The sequence below is a fragment of the Myotis myotis genome, unplaced genomic scaffold (assembly GCF_014108235.1).
Source record: "Myotis myotis isolate mMyoMyo1 unplaced genomic scaffold, mMyoMyo1.p scaffold_m19_p_3, whole genome shotgun sequence".
NCBI classification, from domain to species: domain Eukaryota; kingdom Metazoa; phylum Chordata; class Mammalia; order Chiroptera; family Vespertilionidae; genus Myotis; species Myotis myotis.
The window spans coordinates 189,872,816-189,892,891 of NW_023416335.1; the positions used below are offsets into that span (position 1 = coordinate 189,872,816).

At 40.9% G+C, this 20,076-nt stretch overlaps 1 protein-coding gene across 9 annotated transcripts in view; it reads left to right on the forward strand.

The window, feature by feature from the left end:
* Window positions 1-20,076, forward strand: part of STYK1 (serine/threonine/tyrosine kinase 1) — a 44,144-nt gene that overhangs the window by 9,997 nt on the left and 14,071 nt on the right. For 3 of the 9 annotated variants that reach the window (XM_036302144.1, XM_036302153.1, XM_036302145.1), the window contains 4 exons: window positions 4,449-4,507; window positions 7,290-7,429; window positions 16,988-17,136; window positions 17,565-17,699. In XM_036302144.1, the coding sequence (XP_036158037.1) occupies window positions 17,073-17,136; window positions 17,565-17,699 (199 nt within the window). In that variant the 5' untranslated portion in view covers window positions 4,449-4,507; window positions 7,290-7,429; window positions 16,988-17,072. Of the gene's footprint in view, window positions 1-586; window positions 4,508-5,052; window positions 7,430-16,987; window positions 17,137-17,564; window positions 17,700-20,076 lie in introns of those variants that run through there. The other 6 variants (XM_036302146.1, XM_036302148.1, XM_036302149.1 and 3 more) reach the window with 5 other exon arrangements.

A 20,076-nucleotide genomic window follows, 5' to 3' on the forward strand; every position in this document is an offset into this window, starting at 1 on the left:
AATCATATATCACATAATGGTTTAGTATTCAGAATATATAAAGAACACTTACAGCTCAACAATAATAGACAAATAGCCCAATTTAAAAATGGGTAAAGGATTTGAATAGACATTTCTCCAAAGTATATATATAAATGGCCAATGAGTACATTAAAGGATGCTCAGTATTATTAATCATCAGGGAAATGCAAATCAAAACCACAATGAGATACCCATTTCACATCAGTTAGAGAGGCTATTATAAAAAAAGAAGTTTTGAATAGGACAAAAAGGCAACCTGTGATGTCCATCTTTAAAATATATATCTATATATCTATGTGTCTATATGCCTATATATCTACATATCTATATACCTATATATCTATAGATATATCTATATCTATCTATATATATTATATATATAATACATATATATATATATATATATATATATATATATATATATAGAGAGAGAGAGAGAGAGAGAGAGAGAGAGAGAAACTTTAGAGAGGCAGGGAGAGGGGGAGAAAGAGATAGAAACATCAATGATGAGAGAGAATTGTTGATGGATTATCTCCTGCACTCCCCACACTGGGAATCAAGCCCACAACCTGTGTATATGCCCTGACTGGGAATTGAACTGTGGCCTCCTGGTTCATAGGTTGACACTCTGCCACTGAGCCACTCTGGCCAAGCGTGATATCCATCTTTATTTCCCTCTAACATTGGAGCCCCTGTTTCTCTGACCTTCTGACTTTAGGACTTAAATAGTGACCCCTGGTTCTCAGACCTTTAACCTTGGACTGAATTATGCCACCTGTTTTCTTGGTTTGGCAGATAATGGGGCGTCTTGGCCTCCAGAACCTCATGAGCCAATCCCTATAATAAATCTCCTCATGACACATATGTATATCCTATTGGCTGGGTTTTTCTAGAGAACCCTTACTAACACAATAGATGAATCTTCAAAACAGGTGAATGTTAAAGAAGCTAGATACAAAAGGCCACAAATTGTGTGATTCAATTTACATGAAATGTCCAAAATAGGCAAATCCATAAAGACAGAAAATAAAGTAGTGATTGCCAGGGATTGGGCATTGGGGAGTGATTGCTATTGGTACTAGTTTCTTTTTGGGGCTGATGAAAATATTCTAAAATTAGATAGGAGTGATGGTTACAAAACTTTGTGAATACACTACAAATCACCAAATTGTACATTTTAAAAGGGTAAATTTCATGGTACGTGAATTATATCTCAATAAACAAAAACCTAAAGCAATGTTAAAGATAATTCTAATTTGAAAAAAAAAAAGTTTATGAGAATCTACCTGGGAAGCAGATTTTAAAGCCACAGGACCTGCCTGAAGATCCAAATCCCTGTTTACTAGCTCTGGGATCTGGAGCAAGTTACTTCTCTGTGACCCATTTTCTTAGATGTGAAATACTTAGAACAGTGCCTAACACATGGTGAGTGTTATATAAATGTTTGTCACTTTAACTATATGCCATAAAATGTACTAAGCCATAGTGGAAAGCAAAATCCAGTATCAAGGAAGCAGGGCTGGGCATAAATGTCAGTTAAGGAGGAGCAGAGCAAGGGTGGAGTTTAACACTCCATTTGATTTATTGCCTGAACTCTGCCCCATCTGACACATGGAAAGAGACGAGGTTAGTGGAAAAGAAGGGAGAAATAATGCGGATTGAGGACACAATACCTTCTTACCAGGACACTGGAGAAAAGGTCCAAGAATATGTTAGGGGAGACATACAGAAGAGGAAACCAGAGCAAGAGGTGGTGACCAGCATTTAATATGTTTTTGTTCAGTTTAAATAAATATTAAGCAATGACTTTTGAGGGTTTTCTTCTGGAATTTAGACACTAAACTCATTATCTTTGTTCTGTCCTGTCTTTATTGGGATCCTTGTTGCCTCTTCATTTCAAAAGATAAGATCAAACAAACCTTTAAAGTTCACGTTACTGTCACAGTTTTGTTTCCCAGGACAAATCAAGAACCCAGAAGAACCCAGGGAGGTGGCAGGTTTTTTGTTTTGTTTTGCGATGCTCATATCCCTTTGCTTTGAGCTGCTTTCTGCGTCTTTGTAGGGATACATCTACAATTCTTGATCTCTTTTTGTAGCTCTTGCTCTTCCTGTTAACAGCAAATACAGATTCTATTAGAAGGACTGGGTTACATACCCACGTTGAGGGATGGATATAAGGTACTAAATTCCTCACTTAAAATGATAGAGAAAAACTGTTGTCCACCCTTCCTCTTGTTTTACACTTCTGAATCCTCTTGTATGTAAATATGTTTTTTATGTTTTTGGTTTCATCATAGTTGTGCTTTCTGAGATATTCTGCACTGGATAGCGATAGATGCCTTGTCTTTTTACTCTTTATATGTTTCATAATCCTTTACATACAACCCTCTGACAGAGATGTTAATTAGCTCACGGTCACACACAGGAAGTTGTTGACCCAGGGCCATAACAGACCTCATGATTCCTTTGCATGTATTGGGACAGAATTACTCCCTTTCACTGTACATTTCTTCTAGAACCTTCTTTTTTCTTTTTAAAAAAATTTTATAAGAGTTTATTTGAACCAAACTGATGATATATGCCAGGAAGCAAGATCTCAAATGCCCCTGAGAATAACAGTTGCAGTTTCCTTTATGTGTCTGAAATTACGTGGAGGTGGAGGAAAACAAATCAGGGATTAGTTTATAGGATAGTTAACAAGACTATGTTCTCTCTTGAGTGTAGTTATTTCAATAGTGTATTAACTCAGATGCATAGAAACAATGGACAAGGCTTGCTTAAGGCAATGATAAACTTTTTTACTAAAGAAGTTATGTGCCTGGGACATGCATGACTACCTACCATTACCTGCCTAGTTAGGGATTTATGATCAGATTACCCTGCGAGGTTGCTTTCCATAGAACCCCTCCCCCACCCCCAACCATCACTTTATTTCATTCAGTTCCATTTTTTTTTGGTCATAAATCAACCTAAAGAATGAATTTAAATTCAAAAACTCTGAAGTAATTTATATAAAAAAAGAACAGGGTAGTTGAAAATTTAAGATTTGAAAGAAGCAGATACTTTACAGAGGAAGATGAGAAAATTATAGTAGAAGCCCAGGTAAGATTTACTGTAAGGATGCATTAATCTTAGATCTCAGGAAATAATTATCTTATTCCTATGTGATATGTAGACATATGAGTATCTTAATTATGGTGTTATGTCATCATAGTTATGCTGCATAGTATGAAGTTCTTATCCAAAAAAAGGAGAGGTCATTTGAAGATGTCATAATTAGAAAAGTGATAATAATAATTATTACAGGAATATTTTTATTCCTATACTTATACTACTATGCACTAGCTATTGTTCTAAGTATCATTTACTTTTTACACTGGCTCTTCATGAGATAATATTGTAAACCCAGTTTAACGGATGAGAAAACTGAGGCTTAGGAGAGCTGAATTTGCTCAAGAGTACACAGCTAATTAGTAGTAGAGATGGGTTTACTGGATTTCAGAAATGGACTGGGCTATGCTTCTGAAACTGGTAACAAAAATGAAAGTGAACTGGATCCTAGAAATATGCCCTTTGGCCTTTATTGTGGAAGATGTACTAGTAAAAAGACCTTAAGGAAAGAAGTGCCTGAAAACAGCATCTTATGCATACACTAGTAAATTCAGGAGCACTAAGTAAGGGATTAAGGCAGATGGCTGAGGGTGGCAGCTGTTGGGCTGCAGTGTGGTTAATGAAAGTGTAATATGCAAATTGACCAAATGGCCAGACAGCAGAATGACCTTCCAGATGACCTGACGGACGAAGCTGAGGCTGCGAGGGCCTACCCTTACACGAATTTTGTGCATTGGCCTCTTGTATGAAGATAAGAAGTCAGTTATAGTAGAATTGCAATTTTCTACTTAAGAAAATACATGCTTACACACCTCACACACCCACATCCACATCCATGCACATCCACACTGGTTCTGCACTTTTAGCTCATTGAATTTGTTTTCCAACTATTCTCTCAATATTTAGTTAGTCTTTTGACACTTTCATTGCATTACACCAATATTAAGAGGAAAGGGATTTTACCCACATTTATGCCAATGCTTTGCAAGAAAGCCACATCCCCTGGAGACCATTGTGGTGGGGTAGTCATAGTTAAAGTTAGAGAACCTCCAGTACAACATAATATTCAGAAACACTGAGCTGGAACCCTTGGTCTGAAAAGTAATTATGGTACACTAAAGAATTCTTGCTAGAACAGGAATATGTAACTGTTACCACTGAAGAACATGTTTATGTTCTCATTAATTCTCAATAGAATCCTTTCAGGCAAGTGAGCATAATTATCTTAGTTGTAAAAATTAGGAAACTAAGGCTTTACAAGGTTAAGATACATCCATTCATCTCTGACACTGGCCCCTGTGTTTTCTCTACCACAGTTTCCTGGAGGTGATACATTAACTTTGTTCCTGGAAGTTCCAACTTGGCTCTCTCCCAGGTAGGAAGGATAATGCCTTTACCAAGCAACAAGAAGAACTTAACTCCAGGTCTTCACCTTGACTTTAGGACAACAGAACCTTCTAAGAAGCCACAAATCTTGATTTAGTGCTTCTCCCTCATCTTTAATTCTGATCACCAGGTCTTTGGGAAGGTTCCCTCCCCTACCTTCTGCGTTTTCTGTCACCCTCAGCCAATTTTCTTCTTTGATGTCTCTGCTTTCAAACACTAAGTTGGAGCCCTTGGTCTGAAAAGTAATTACAGTACACAAATGAATTCTTGCTAGAACAGAAACATGTTCCTGTTCTGCCTTCCAGCCTTTCTACCTTTCCATTTCCTTATTATGAAATACTAGTGACCCAGTGCATGGATTCGTGCACATTGAAAGGAAATTAATTAGAAAGTGGCCAGTGGGGCAGGACTGGGCTAGATGGGCTGGACACGCCCTGGAGCCAACCTCCTGAGGTCCCTCCCCGGCATCTGTGGAGTGAGCAGGGTCCCTCCAGCAGGTAGGGTCCCTCTGCCTAGCCTGCGGGGATCAGGTCGAAACCGGCTCTCCGACATCCCCTGAGGGGTCCCAGAGTGCAAGAGGGCGCTCTGTAAAGTTGCTGTTGTACAGGGTGTGGAACACAAACGCAAGTGTGCAGTAAACCAGATTCAGGGCCGACAGTGCCTCAGCAACAACATCACCCATTGCAGAAGGTGGAATCATACGGCCCCCATGAGGAATCGGGCTCCCTCCTCTCTGGTTTCAGGGTGCATTACCTGAGAACAGCTGCTGCCAAGTCACTGCAGCTCAGCAGCTCCTGTATTGAGCATCTGCCCCCTGGTGGTCAGTGCACATCATAGTGACCAGTTGAACTGTAGGAGACTTTGCATATTTGCCTTTTATATACATAGATTAAGACTTAATTCAACCATTCCTGACTGGTACAGCTATATGACTGCCTCTCAGTATGGGAGACAGGTGAAGAAGGGAGGGAGGACGGGAGAGACTGGTGCATATTGATTGTAATCGGCCTGGCACTGTGTTAGGTACTTTACATGAATTATCCTATATAACTTTTGTAGATTAAAAAAAGGGGGGGAGGGGTTTCTATGGAAAGTAACCTTACAGGGTGATTTGAGCATAAATTCCTAACTGGGCAGGTCATGATGAGTAGTTATGCCCCAGGTAAAACTTTTTAGTAAAAGGTTTATCTTTGCCTCAATCAAGCCCTCTCCATTGTTTTTGTGTATCTAGGTTAACACACTTTTGAAATAACCACCCACAGGAGAGCACATAATCTTAACTATTTTGTAATCCAACCCCCGCTTTGCTTTCTCCCTTTTCCTTCATTTCAAATGCATAAAAGAAACGGCAAAACTGTTATTTCCTGGAGCATCTTAGATCTTGCTCCCTGGCATGTGTCAGTTTGACCCATATAAACTCATAACAATTCTCTATAGGTTTGGACTTTTTTATGTCAACACTTTTAACAGTCTTGGATGGTGGATTTTTTGTTGTTGTTGTTAATCCTCACCTGAGGATCTTTTTATCATTGCTTTTCAGAGAGAGTGGAAGGGAGAGAGGGGGAGAGAAACAGAAATGTGAGAGACACATTGACTGGTTGCCTCCCACAGGCGCCCCAACCAAGGGCGGGGAGCAAACCCACAACAAAGGTACGTGCCCTTAACCAGGAGTCAAACTTGTGACTCTTTGGGCAACACTCTAACCACTAAGCTACACTTGCCAGGACTTGGATGGTAGATATTCTTGTCTCCACTTTTCAGAGGCTCAGACAGTTAGAATACCTCGTACACAGTCATGATGGCTGGTAGAACTCAGCTTTCAAATAGAAGCCCGACTCCAAAGCTTCTTCTCTTACTACTACCTCTTAGGAAATTATAGGCAGAGTAGGAATAGGAACAAACACTTGTGAGATTCTGGGGCTGCCATGACATGGATAGGAAGATGAAGAATTTGAGAGAGGCAAGGTGGAATAACTGGTTGAGGGGCCTTGTTGGTTGGCCAGCCCTGTTCCGGTGTGATTCACTTCCTGCTGCTCTCTAATGCTTCTTCACTGCCCGCAGGAGGGCCCTGGTCCTTAAACTAGGAAGGGAAGGAATGGCAAGGTCAGGCCTCCAGACATTCAACGAATTACTTACCAAACCAGAACTAGAACTCTGAACCTCCAACTCGGTTATCTTAGCACCAGGTCAGCGCCCAGAGGCACCCAGCTCTGAAGCAAGCACACCCACTCCTGAGGGGACATCTGCTGTTCGCTCCTGGCTGTGTAGAATGAGCTGGTTAAGTGTTCCCAGAAGTGTCTTTTTTATCTTGCCAGGTATTTGTTTTTGTTTACCTGGGATTACATTTCATGTTTGGAATCTTTACAGTGACACACCCTGTTTGACAGCAGACTGAGTGAAACAGCAGCTGAGTGGATTTCCTGATTGTGAAATCCCCTGGCCATTTGTGCCTCTGCCTGCCTGGGTCTGGGATGCGTTTACCAGAGAATGAGAAACTGTGTGCACGCACTGTGGGACACGTGCCTGTGAGTGTGTGCTGTGTGTGTGTGTGAGTGTGTGTGTGAGTGTGTGTGTGTGTGTGTGTGTGTGTGTGTGTGTTCCTGAAATCATTTGCAGGCTGTCTTTCCATCCTCCTCAGCTGGGGCCTCCTCTCTGCCAGAGGGCAGTGTGCTAGAACAGGCTGGAGTAGAGGCCAGAAAACAGAATTGGTCTCCTTACTTAAGAGGGGAAACACCAAAAGATTTCGAATGTACCAGAAATCCTTCTTTTAGAAGGAAAAGCCGAGCGGGATGAGTTGCAAAGAGGGAGGCTGATCCCTGAAAATACAATGTGACCGACAACAGTAGGAACAAGGTGTCTGAAAGAAGCCAGGAGAGCAGCACACCCAGGTGTCTTCTGGAGAGTTACCCAGGTAGGAGGAAGGAGACACAGATGGGTCAGGGGCAAATCTGTGTTTAGAGGGGGGTGCTCTTTGTGTGTTCTTGACTTTTTCCTCTTCTTTTTAAAATTTTTTTAAATTAATTTCAGAGAGGGAGGGAGCGAGAGAGGGAGATCAAAACATCAATGATGAGAGAGAATCAGTGATCAGCTGCCTCCTGATCATGCCCCACACTGGAGGATTGAGCCCGCAACCTGGGCGTGTGCCCTGACTGGGAGTCAAACCATGACCTCCTGGTTCATAGGTCGACGCTCAACCAGTGGGCCACACCGGTCGGGCTTCCCTCTTCTTTCTTTAAATTTATTTTTATTGTTGAGAGTATTACAGATGTCCCCCTTTTCCTCCCCTTTGCTCCCCTCCATCTGGCTCCTACCTCACCCCCGGCCTTCACCTCACTATTGTACGTGCCCATGGGCTATGCGTACAGGTATATAGGTTCTTTGGTTAATCTCTTCCTGTTGCCTCTCCCACCTTCCCTCTGAGATCTGTCAGTTCCATGTTTCTATGTCTCTGGATCTATTTTGTTCGTCAGTTTATTTTATTCTTTAGATTCCACATATAAGTGAGATCATGTGATAGTTGTCTTTCTCTGACTGGCTTGTTTCACTTAGAATAATACTCTCCAGGTCCATCCATGAGGTCTCAAAGAGACCCTTCATGTTTGCAGCTGCATAGTATTCCACAGTATAAATGTACCACAGCTTTTTTATCCACTCATCTATTGAAGAGTACTTGGGCTCTTTCCAGATCTTAGATATTGTAAATAATGCTGCTATGAACATATGGGTGCATATATTCTTTCTGATTGGTACTTGGGATTCTTTTTATATATATATATATATTTTATTGATTTTTTTACAGAGAGGAAGGGAGAGAGATAGAGAGTTAGAAACATCGATGAGAGAGAAACATCGGTCAGCTGCCTCCTGCACAGCTCCTACTGGGGATGTGCCCGCAACCCAGGTACATGTCCCTGACCGGAATTGAACCTGGGACCCTTCAGTCCACAAGCCGACGCTCTATCCACTGAGCCAAACCAGTTTCGGCTACTTGGGATTCTTAAGATATATTCACAGAAGTGGAATCACTGGCTCAAAAGGCAGTTCCATTTTTAATTTTTTTTAGAAACTCCATACTGTTCCCCCCACCCCCCACTGTGGCTGCACCAGTCTGCATTCCCAACAGCAGTGCATTAGGGTTTCCTTTTCTTCATATCCTCTCCAACCCTTGTTATTTGTTAAGCATTTTTTTTCATATGTCTATTGTCTATCTATATGTCCTCTTTGGAGAAGTGTCCATTTTTTTTAAAAAAATTGGATTGTTTGTCTTCTTCTTGTTGAGTTGTACGAGTTCTTTATATATTTTTTAAATTAACCCCTTATCAGGTATATCATTGACAAATATGTTTTCCCACACCTGGCTTCCCTTTGCATTTTAAGGACGGTTTCTTTTGCTGTGGAGAAGCTTTTTGACTTTTTCTTCTTCTGGACATCCCTTATTCTGGGCTGGGGAAATTGCTATCGATTAGTAATCCTAGGAATAGAAAATAATCAGAGGGAGAATGTCTAATTTAAGATATATTATTTCTGAGTCAGAGAAAGACAAATCCCATCTGATTTCCTTATATGTAGAATCTAAGAAAACAAAATAAAAAAACATAATACCTGATATATATATACATATAGTAGTTGTTCAGTATATGTTTGCTGGATCTGAAAAAAGGAAGGACAGCTTACCTTCAGAATGTTGGAGATAATTCTGGAATCCTCTAGATCTGAGCAGTTCTCTATTTTTCCCCTAATTTAATATGCTCATTCCACCTGAGTTTTTTGCTTGTTTGTTGTTTCTTTTGCTAGAGAGCTCACGGGTAAGGATGAAAAGGGGAGGAGAAGGGAAGACTGAGTGACGGAGCTAGAAGGCAGACTCTCAGTCTGGGGGCTGCTATCTCCATATATTTTACCTCCCCTCACTTTAGGTCCTTGTGTCCTTTGCCCCATAGCCCATAGCTTTTAATAACTACCTTAACCCAGGGTGGCATCCATCCAGAAAGGTCTGTCACTTATCTAGGTAAAAAGATATGGCTGGCAGGTCTACTTGTGTGGATATGCAGGCTGTAAGGTTAAGGGTGAGGCCAGCATAACAGATTTAATCACACCTTATGGGGATGGGACCAGATGTTATACAGCGGTCAGTCAAGGGATTTCTCACAACACATAGGCAGATAGTGTACAGGAGAATGGATCATTTTTTAAAAGTTTTATCTGTAGGTATATTTTGGTAAGAAGAATTTCTTCTGGACACTCATGGGTAAACTGTTGATTATGTCTGGGAGACTAGATGTGCTAACTGAAGAGAAATGTCACTATGAGAGTTGTGTTATAGTTGCAGATAAAATGCTCTGTGTGTGTAAAACAGATGTAGAGATGCATCGTAGCATTGTGCTGACATTGTGAGCAGGTGTAAGAGTTTGGAGAGTTAACATTACTATTTAGCTCAATTCTAGTTATAATTATTAACTTCTATGGTCTCTAGACTATACGTTTGCAAAGATTTGGGGTGAATTTCACTTCCCATTTTACTCTTATTCTCTTCTTATTAAATTTATCTTAGTAAATTTTGAGTTAGCCAGGATTAGAAAAAAAAAAAGCAAGTAAATGGCAGAGCAAGGTTCCATATTCCAGTTGTTTAACTACAAACCCAATACTCCATAAACTACTTTACTACACACATGTCCTTGTCACTCAGATGGACAAGATCAGTAGTGTCAAAAAGAATTTATGTCAGAATCCAAAAGAAACATGGAAACCATAATGTTGAAACCAAACTTCATCAATGAAAATACCATAAATTGGAAAGAACAGATGAGTCAAGTCTGCCTGCAAGTCATAGGGGGGCAGATGATGTCTGCATGTCTGCCTTCAAAATGTATTCTGAAGATAAGGGTGGAATCAGAAATTTTTCCCAGTACTCACTAGATTATGGGATCTCAGATCATTTTCTTTGCTCACTTCCCTGGTTCTGGTCCCAATTCTATTTCTAACTTCTGCTTTTTGAAGGGAAAAGCCTCGTTTCTAGGACTAGCAATGTTTTGCTGTGAGCCTGAAGGGTGGGAAGGGGCCAGAACACCCGGAGGATGAAGCATTAGCCTAAGAATCAGGGTCTCCATGCTGGATCACACAGTGGCCCAGGCTCAACCTTCCCAAGGAAGCAAACTTGTGAGAGGAAGAATGAATGGAAGGGCACTTGAAAGAGGTGACCTTCTTTAAACCCAGAGAATCAGACTTGTGTAGATAACTTGCTTTATGACTGGTGATATCTACTAATGTGCATGAGGCAAAAAGGGAGGCGATTACCCAGAGGGATTGTTCTAATCTCCACCCTCCACTATTTTCCCAGGGACCCCGACCCTGAAATGCACGTTGAATGGGTTGGGAAACAAGCTCTCCCATGGTGGTTGTAGTCCTGACGCTGTTCAAAGAGATCTTTTGACACTAAGACTCAGCGTCATCCTTTTTTCTTGCTTCTTATTGTTAGCTGTCTGCAGGCAGCCCTGCAGCAAAGGTGATCTACAGGACAGATGAGGAAGACTAATTTGTATCTTGGTTCCTCCTGAAAAGTTGGCTTATGTAAAGGAGCAGAGTGATTGCAGGACACACAGGCCCCATAACATAAAAGTGCAGTGCCCACTAATGCTACAAGTCACCTAGGATTTTAAGTATGATCACATAGATGAACACACTTTATTTCCTTTGAAGTGTTACACAAATTTAAGACATTTATTTGTTTTTAAGCATATTTTTGTTGATTTTAGAGAGGAAGGGAGAAGGAGAGAGAGATAGAAACATCAATGATGAGAGAGAATCATTGTCCGGCCACCTCCTGCCCACCCCACACTGAGGATCGGGCTTTTGACATAGACCAGAAAGGAAAAACAAAAGTCCAAACTGCTAGGGGAGACTAGCATAGGGTCTCTGGTGGGGTCCTTAGAATGAACAGATCCAACTGTAAACGGCAGGGACCTGGCAGGTGGGGGTGGGTGGGCTAACTTCAGATCCTAGACCAGTGATGGCAAACGTTTTGAGCTCGGCGTGCCAGCATTTTGAAAAACCCTAACTTGGGGAAAACCAAGATGGCGGCATAGGTAAACACCGGAGTTAGCTGCCTCGAACAACCACTTCACAAATACAAGTAAAAGACGGAACGGACATCACCCAGAACCATGGGAAAGCTGGCTGAGGGGAAATTCTTCAACTAGAAGGAAAGAGAACAGCATACGAGACTCAGAGGAGGCGCAGTGCGGAAAATACAAAAGTGCTGAGGTGCGTGCAGAGCAGGCTGGTAGCTGAGGGCGCGGTTGTCTGTTTCAATCGGGATGGAGGCTCAGGCTCGGAGCTCCAGTTCTGGGTGAGTCTCTAGGGACCCAGACTCAAACGGGAGAAGCGGGGCTGTCTAGCATCGGTCGGAACGCGAGGGCAGCTTTCTCTCCGAGGTTTGCAGAGGGTGCTGGGACTCTGAGAGGCAGAGCCTCTGGGGACGGGACTGAGAGCAACCATAACTGCTCCCTCCGCCCGCTCTGTTGATCCCCTGGCACCCGCCCCGCCCAAGCCCTGCACAGAGCCATTTGCCGGATAGCCTCAGGCAAAGGCTAGATTAGCACCTCCCTAGAGGACAGAAGTTTTCCCACTGCAGACACAGCTGATTCTCACAGCCAGTTGGCCTGGAGGTCAAATCCCCCCAGTATTAGCTACAACAATCAAGGCTTAACTACAACAAGACTGCGCACAAAGACCACTAGGGGGTGCACCAAGAAAGCATAAAAAATGCGGAGACAAAGAAACAGGACAAAACTGTCAATGGAGGATATTGAGTTCAGAACCACACTTTTAAGGTCTCTCAAGAACTGTCTAGAAGCTGCCGATAAAGTTACTGAGATTCTCCAGAAATCTAATGAGACCCTCGATGTTATGATAAAGAACCAACTAGAAATTAAGCATGCACGGACTGAAATAACGAATATTATACAGACTCCCAACAGCAGACCAGAGGAGCACAAGAATCAAGGCAAAGATTTGAAATGCGAAGAAGCAAAAAACACCCAACCAGAAAAGCAAAATGAAAAAAGAATCCGAAAATACGAAGATAGTGTAAGGAGCCTCTGGGACAGCTTCAAGCCTACCAACATCAGAATTATAGGGGTGCCAGAAGATGAGAGAGAGCAAGATATTGAAAACCTATTTGAAGAAATAATGACAGAAAACTTCCCCTACCTGGTGAAAGAAATAGACTTCCAAGTCCAGGAAGCTCAGAGAACCCCAAACAAAAGGAATCCAAAGAGGACCACACCAAGACACATCATAATTAAAATGCCAAGAGCAAAAGACAAAGAGAGAATCTTAAAAGCAGCAAGACAAAGAAACTCAGTTACCTACAAGGGACTACCCATATGACTGTCAGCTGATTTCTCAGCAGAAACTTTGCAGGCCAGAAGGGAATGGCAAGAAATAGTCAAAGTGATGAATACCAAGAACCTACAACCAAGATTACTTTATCCAGCAAAGCTATCATTCAGAATTGAAGGTCAGATAAAGAGCTTCACAGATAAGGAAAAGCTAAAGGAGTTCATCACCACCAAACCAGTATTATATGAAATGCTGAAAGGTATCCTTTAAGAAGAGGAAGAAGAAGAAAATGTAAAGATACTAATTATGAACAACAAATATGCATCTATCAACAAGTGAATCTAAGAATCAAGTGAATAAATAATCTGATGAACAGAATGAACTGGTGATTATAATAGAATCAGGGACATAGAAAGGGAATGGACTCATTATTCTTGGTGGGGAAAGGGGTGTGGGAGATGCGGGAAGAGACTGGACAAAAATTGTGCACCTAGGGATGAGGACAGTGGGAGGGTAAGGGCAGAGGGTGGGGTGGGAACTGGGTGGAGGGGAGCTATGGGGGGAAAAAAAGAGGAACAAATGTAATAATCTGAACAATAAAGATTTAGTAAAAGAAAAAAAAAAAAAAAGAAAAACCCTAACTTAACTCTGGTGCCGATTCACATATAGAAATTTTTTGATATTTGCAACCATAGTAAAACAAAGACTTATATTTTTGATATTTTATATATTTAAATGCCACTTAACAAAGAAAAATCAACCAAAAAAATGAGTTCGTGTGTCACCTCTGACACGCGTGTCATAGGTTCACCATCACTGTCCTAGACCTATGCCCCCAGTCTCCCAAGCTCTATCTCTGGCAAAGTATGAACTAAAGCTTGGTTTGACTATTACCTATTGGATGCTGCTATGTTGCTAATATAGTGTGTCTCCTTGGCTGTGATTTTGATGGCTTGTTGAGGAATCTCTTTTCAGTATAATTTTTGGTTAAAGCATTTTATCAATAACCACAGCCTTTCAATTGCTCTCTTGGTGGATGTTCTATGAGGAAGATGCTGATGTTCTGCTTTTTGTAATTGTGAAATCTAAACCTAATCTCTGGATTAGAATACCAGTTGTCAAGTATAAATACTGGAATTGTAGCTAAGTATGTGGTGACTGGGCTGCTTTTCTGTATCATATAAACATCATTCTGGAAATTAAAGAAATTTAACCACAACAAAATTTTTTAAAAAGGACTAACCTCTTTAAACTACCTATGCACAAATAAAAGTGAGGTTGAGAATGTTTTTCAGTAAATGCATATTGTATCCAAAGGTGGGTGCTCTGTAATGCATGTGCTCCAGGTACAGGGGTAGAAACATGAGTGTGAGACTTTGGGTGTAGGTATGTTGGGCCATGTGCCTATAGTTGAGAGTGGCCCACCATGAGCAGTTCTGTGTGGAGATATGTGTGCACACTGGGCTTTAAATAGCTTCCTTCAGTATGTATTAGTGGGTGTGTTTGGTTTCTGGGCAGAGTACGTGCGTTTGAACTGGCTGCTGACTGACCTATCTTTCGCTTGTACTCTGGTAAGACAGATTATGCTCACAAAAGCTATTCCTCAGAGAGCCAAACTCACTAAACTGGCTGCTCCCTGAATGAAAATAATTACTTTTGATAATGCACTGAAAAGGAAGTAAGAGGCAAGGGAAATAAGAATGAGAATGGCAGTGAGAAATTTTCAAATAGCTTTTGAATTTTCCTGGTTGAACATGTTCATTTTTAAGAACTTCTTCTTCATTTCATCCTCACAAGGCTCTCTATTTTTTGCCCTATTTTTTTTATATTTTTCCTTCCATGTGGTCTTATGGAATTGTGGAAACTTTCTCAACTACCTTTCACCTTGCCTTTTGGGCTTACAAACTCAATGAGATGGACTTTGCTGTCTTATTACTCATTGACTTCACAGATCCCTTGTTATATACAAACCCACGGGTAATAATTTACTTTTCTTCTCTGCCAATTTTCTTCTGTGGGTTACTCCTCTGTTTACCTGGGCTTCTGTCAACCAGCTACACACCTGTCTGTCTTTTTTTAAAAATATATATATTTTATTGATTTTTTTTACAGAGAGGAAGGGAGAGGGATAGAGAGAAACATCGGTGAGAGAGGAACATCGATCAGCTGCCTCTTGCACACCCCCTTCTGGGGATGTGCCCTCAACCAAGGTACATGCCCTTGACCGGAATTGAACCTGGAACCTTCAGTCTGCAGGCTGACGCTCTATCCACTGAGCCAAACTGGTTAGGGCACACCTGTCTGTTTTATAAGTTATAAGGAAATTGTTTAACTGTCATCCCCCCATACAAGGTCACGGGGCTGCAGGAATAGTGAAAAGGTGGTTTGGCTGGAGCTGAGAAACTTCTTTACCTAAAAGACTCTGCCTTAGTAGATAGCACTGTGGTTATTAATATCAATAATAAAACAACATGTAATTAGGCTAATGTAACATGTATAATATCATATAAGCTACAATTCTAGTTTTTTAAAAAAATATATTTTATTGATTTTTTACAGAGAGGAGGGGAGAGGGATAGAGAGTTAGAAACATCGATGAGAGAGAAACATTGATCAGCTGCCTCCTGCACACCCCCCACTGGGGATGTGCCCACAACCAAGGTACATGCCCTTGACCGGAATCGAACCTGGGACCCTTCAGTCCGCAGGCTGAAACTCTATCCACTGAGCCAAACCAGTTAGGGCTACAATTCTAGTTTTTAAAATTCTGCCTTGTTATCAAATGACTACAAAAGTAGACCACACACTTAGGATTACCTAAACAGTGGAAAATAAGCATATTTTCTTTCATATCAATCAGAATTAAATAAGAAGGCTTTGCCGACCATAGAGCCAGGGGAGATTCTTGTTAACAAAAATAAAGTTTGTAGATATATGGGAGGGTGGTAACTGCCAGTTCTTTTCAGAAAGAAAGATCCAGGATACTGGAGGAGTCATTTCAAATATATACTTGTTATACAGAATTAAAAGTGATTCACATGAAGAATCTCTATTGTAACTATGATGTACTTGGAGGAGAACTGGGAACTGTACAAATGGAGAAGGATGAGTTGAGAGAAAGATTTTTATGTTATATTATTTTATATTTTTACTTTTGAACAATGGAGATATATTTCCTTTTTGTTTAAAAGGGAAAGAAAGAGAAGTTGGCTTCATACTGACACTCTCTTGAATCTATATAAGAATGAATGTCTGTGTTTATCTGCATATGGTGGGCAGGGGAAGCTCTTTGGAGCTTGGAGAGTTGCAGAATTGAATAGCTTTTATTGATAAATGCTGATTGTTCATTGGTTGTGAAGGAAAGCAAATGCACAACTCTTCTCTCTTGAAATCTGCTAACTGTTTATTCATTGCCTTCATTAGCATTGTATAAAAATGAAGTGAAATACAGGGTGGGGCAAAGGTAGGTTTACAGTTTTGAGTACACAAAACACAGTTTATTCTTGTACTGTTATTTATTAATTATTGTATCATTTTCCATATGAACAATTGTAAACCTACTTTTGCCACACCCTGTATTTTATTTTAAAATTAAATGAAAAAGAACATTAGACCTGCTTGAGGACTATAGAGGAGGTAGATCTTCCCCTCATAACTCATGTACTTGAGCACTGGAGCAGGGTCTTGGGTAGGAAGGGAGCCTTCAAAAACATTTTGAGAAACAATGACATGAAAAGGTAAGAGATCAGCGTTGTACTTGGTATATAAAAGAGAACAATGCTGGGAAAAGAATAAAATTCTTGCTCTGGCTGGATAGCTCAGTTGGTTAGAGTGTTGTCCCCATATGCCAAGATTGAGGTCCCTGCGCACACAAGAATCTACCAATGAATGCACAAATAAGTGGAACGTCAAATCAATGTCTTCTCTCTCTCTCTCTCTCTCTCTCTTTCTCGCCTTCCCCCATCTGTATAAAAATAAATAAATAAAATAAAAGAATTAAATTCTTCCTGCCTGAATATCAGGGACACTGACAGAGATGAATGTATGGCTCAGAGAGTTCCAGGTAGCCATGTATTTAATATCTAGTGATCTGTTTTAAAGTTCTCTGTGTGCTCCATTTTATTTATTTCAGAACGACTCAATCCTTGTGAATTATTCTCAGCCATGTTCTGTGCATTCTCTGTGGATCAAGCGTAGGAGTGGACAGCTGTGTGGCAATGGGAGAGGAGAAGGCCATGACACAAATGCTAAAGGAATGCAGTCTCAGTGACAAATTGTGTAGTAAGTACACATGTTTATATTCTTCTCTTAGAATAATGAAGACAAAATCTGGATAGATTCTAGGAGGAGAATAATTTGATTTGTAGTAGAAATGAAGACGGTATTGATAAAGAAATGGACAATAGGGGCCATTGTTTAAAAAAAAAAGGCAAGGGCCAATCAGAGATGCAGATGCTGCATTCTTCATCTCAGTAGGAAAAATAAGAGAAGAGGCACAGAGCACACTTGCTGGGCTAAGAAAGAGGGACATGGGCGGTTCTGATGAGAGAGTTGCTCCCAATAGGGTTTCCATTGAGAAAGTGGAGTGGAAGAAAGAGATCACCATTTATGTCTGATGAGCTGAGGACTGGTGGGTAGGGGAACTTGTGTAGACATCAGGCTAGGCTTTTTCTTTAATCTCTTTTCTTTCTGTTTAATTTCCTACCCAGTTGTCTGGCACCAGCAGTATGAAATCATCATCATCCCAGCCTTTCTGGTTGGTGCCACCCTCATCATTCTTGGGGTCATCCTGTGGCTTTTTATCAGAGAAAAAAGAGCTCAACAACAGTCTCCTGGACTCCAAGGTAAAGCTAAAACTGGGGCTGGACAGAAGCTCAGGGAAGATAGAGATTGCAGAAAAATAAAACCCAAGTCTCAATGGGTCCAAGTCTAGAGGTCTCGGTTCCTGCAATGGAAAAGGAGGCCGGGTCCCCTCCTGTGGAGTTGAGAGACAGGAGGAAGTAGAGGACTCACGAGTAGAAACTCCACATATGCTTGTTAGCTGAAAGCAGAACAGGCAAGAGAGGCCTCATGTGAACTGTTTCCGTCCTCTTGGTCTTATTCAGCCGTGGGCAAACTACGGCCCACGGGCCGGATCCGGCCCGTTTGAAATGAATAAAACTAAAAAAAAAAAGACCGTACCCTTTTATGTAATGATGTTTACTTTGAATTTATATTAGTTCACACAAACACTCCATCCATGCTTTTGTTCCGGTCCTCCGGTCCAGTTTAAGAACCCATTGTGGCCCTCGAGTCAAAAAGTTTGCCCACCCCTGGTTATTGCACTATCAAATGACCACATGAATGTCTAAGGATCTGGGAGAAAAACCTAGTAGGTTTTGTTACCAGCTTTGAAGGATGACATCTTACTCTCTTATACATTCCAGCCCTACTCTGTGCCCCTGGAATATATGATGAAAAGGGGTAGCTTTCACAATAGTCTTTGAAGTGCTAGGCAGGAGATGATATCATGCAGTTCTGGAGTACCACTGAGCATATAATGAAAAATAATCAGCTAGTACATGAAACTAAGAGTAAAAATAAGGGGAAAATCTGACAGCAATATGAAACTTCATAGTGGCTGGTCCCTAATCCCGCTCCAAATTTTACCCCAAGGCTCTTATAATTCATTCTTGTAGAAAACCTTTTCAAAGAAATTGTTTGAGTTCACTCTCGAGAAGGCCAGTTACCCTTCAATTCCCAGTCAGGGCACATGCCCAGTTTGCGGGCTCAATCCCCAATAGGGGGCCTACAGGAGGCAGCTGCAAAATGATTCTCTCTCTCATCATTGATGTTTCTCTCTCTCTGTGAAATCAATAGAAAACATACAAAAAACCCTACCATATATTGCCCTGGCTGTTGCTGCTCAGTGGATAGAGTGTCAGCCCGCACACCAAAGGGTTGTGAGTTTGATTCCTAGTCAAGGACATATACCTGGGTTGCAGGTTCAATCCCTGACCTCAGTCAGGGTGCATGTGGGAGGCAACCAATCGATGTGTGTCCCCCTTCATTGATGTTTCTCTCTCCCCCCCTCTCCCTCCAAACCTCCTTTTTCTCTAAAAATCAATGGGAAAAATATCCTTGGGTGAGGATATTTTAACCAAAAATAAAACAAAAAATCCTAAACTCACTCTCACTAACACTTGTTGCATTCTCTTTTGAATATACGAAAATATGGCTTTCAACCACACCACTCCACCAAAACAACTCTTTCCAAGATCACCAGTGACTGCTGTGTTGAGTCCTCATCTTATTTGACCTGCTGAAAACATTTGAAACAATTTTGTACTCCTGTCTTCTTGAAACACTTTTTTTCTTTAAATCTCCAGTCACTTTCTAAATGATCTAATTTTAAGTCTATAGATTCAAATGCTTTCTCTATTTAATTATAGTCCCCCTTGAATCCGGATTCGTATATCAAATCACCCATCTTGCAGTTGGACTCTAATACACATCTCAGATGTAATATGTCCAAAGCAAAGGTTCTGAAATTCCCTCACAAAATATCCTCTGCCAATAGTCTTCCCCTATCTTAGTAAAAGGCAATCCCAGATTTCTCCGCGTTCAGTCTAAAATATTAAAGGTTTTCATCCAGTCCATTAGTAATTCCTTTAACTCTATCTTCAAAATAACTTATACCACTCTCACCTCTCATAGACCATTGTAATACATGCCTAACTGGTTTCCTTGCTTCTAATCGTATCCCTTTATGGTGTATTCTCGTCGGAGTAGCAGAATGATTCTTTTACAGTGTAAGTCAGTCCAGTCAATTCTCTGCTTGGAAACTCCCCAATAGCTTCCCATCTTAGAATGAAAAAAGACAAAATTCTTTCAATAGTCCTACATGATCTGGGCCCTCTCTGGCCTTTTCTCCTATAATTCTCCAGTTATTCCACTTGATTTCGCTGCACTGACTTCATTCCTCTTCCTCCAGTATGCCATATGCTCCTTCTTCAATACCTTTGTACTTCCTGATCCCTTTGTCTATAATACCCTTCCTGATACTGGGATATAGTTTACTCTCTTATTGCTTCCAGGTTATTTCACATACATCATCACAAAGGCCTTTTCTGACCTTTAAACATGAAACAGACTCCTTGAGGCTCTGTTTTCTCCATAGCACTCAAAACCTGGTATGTTATTATCTGCTTCCTCTCTCCTACCACTAGATAATAATCTTCA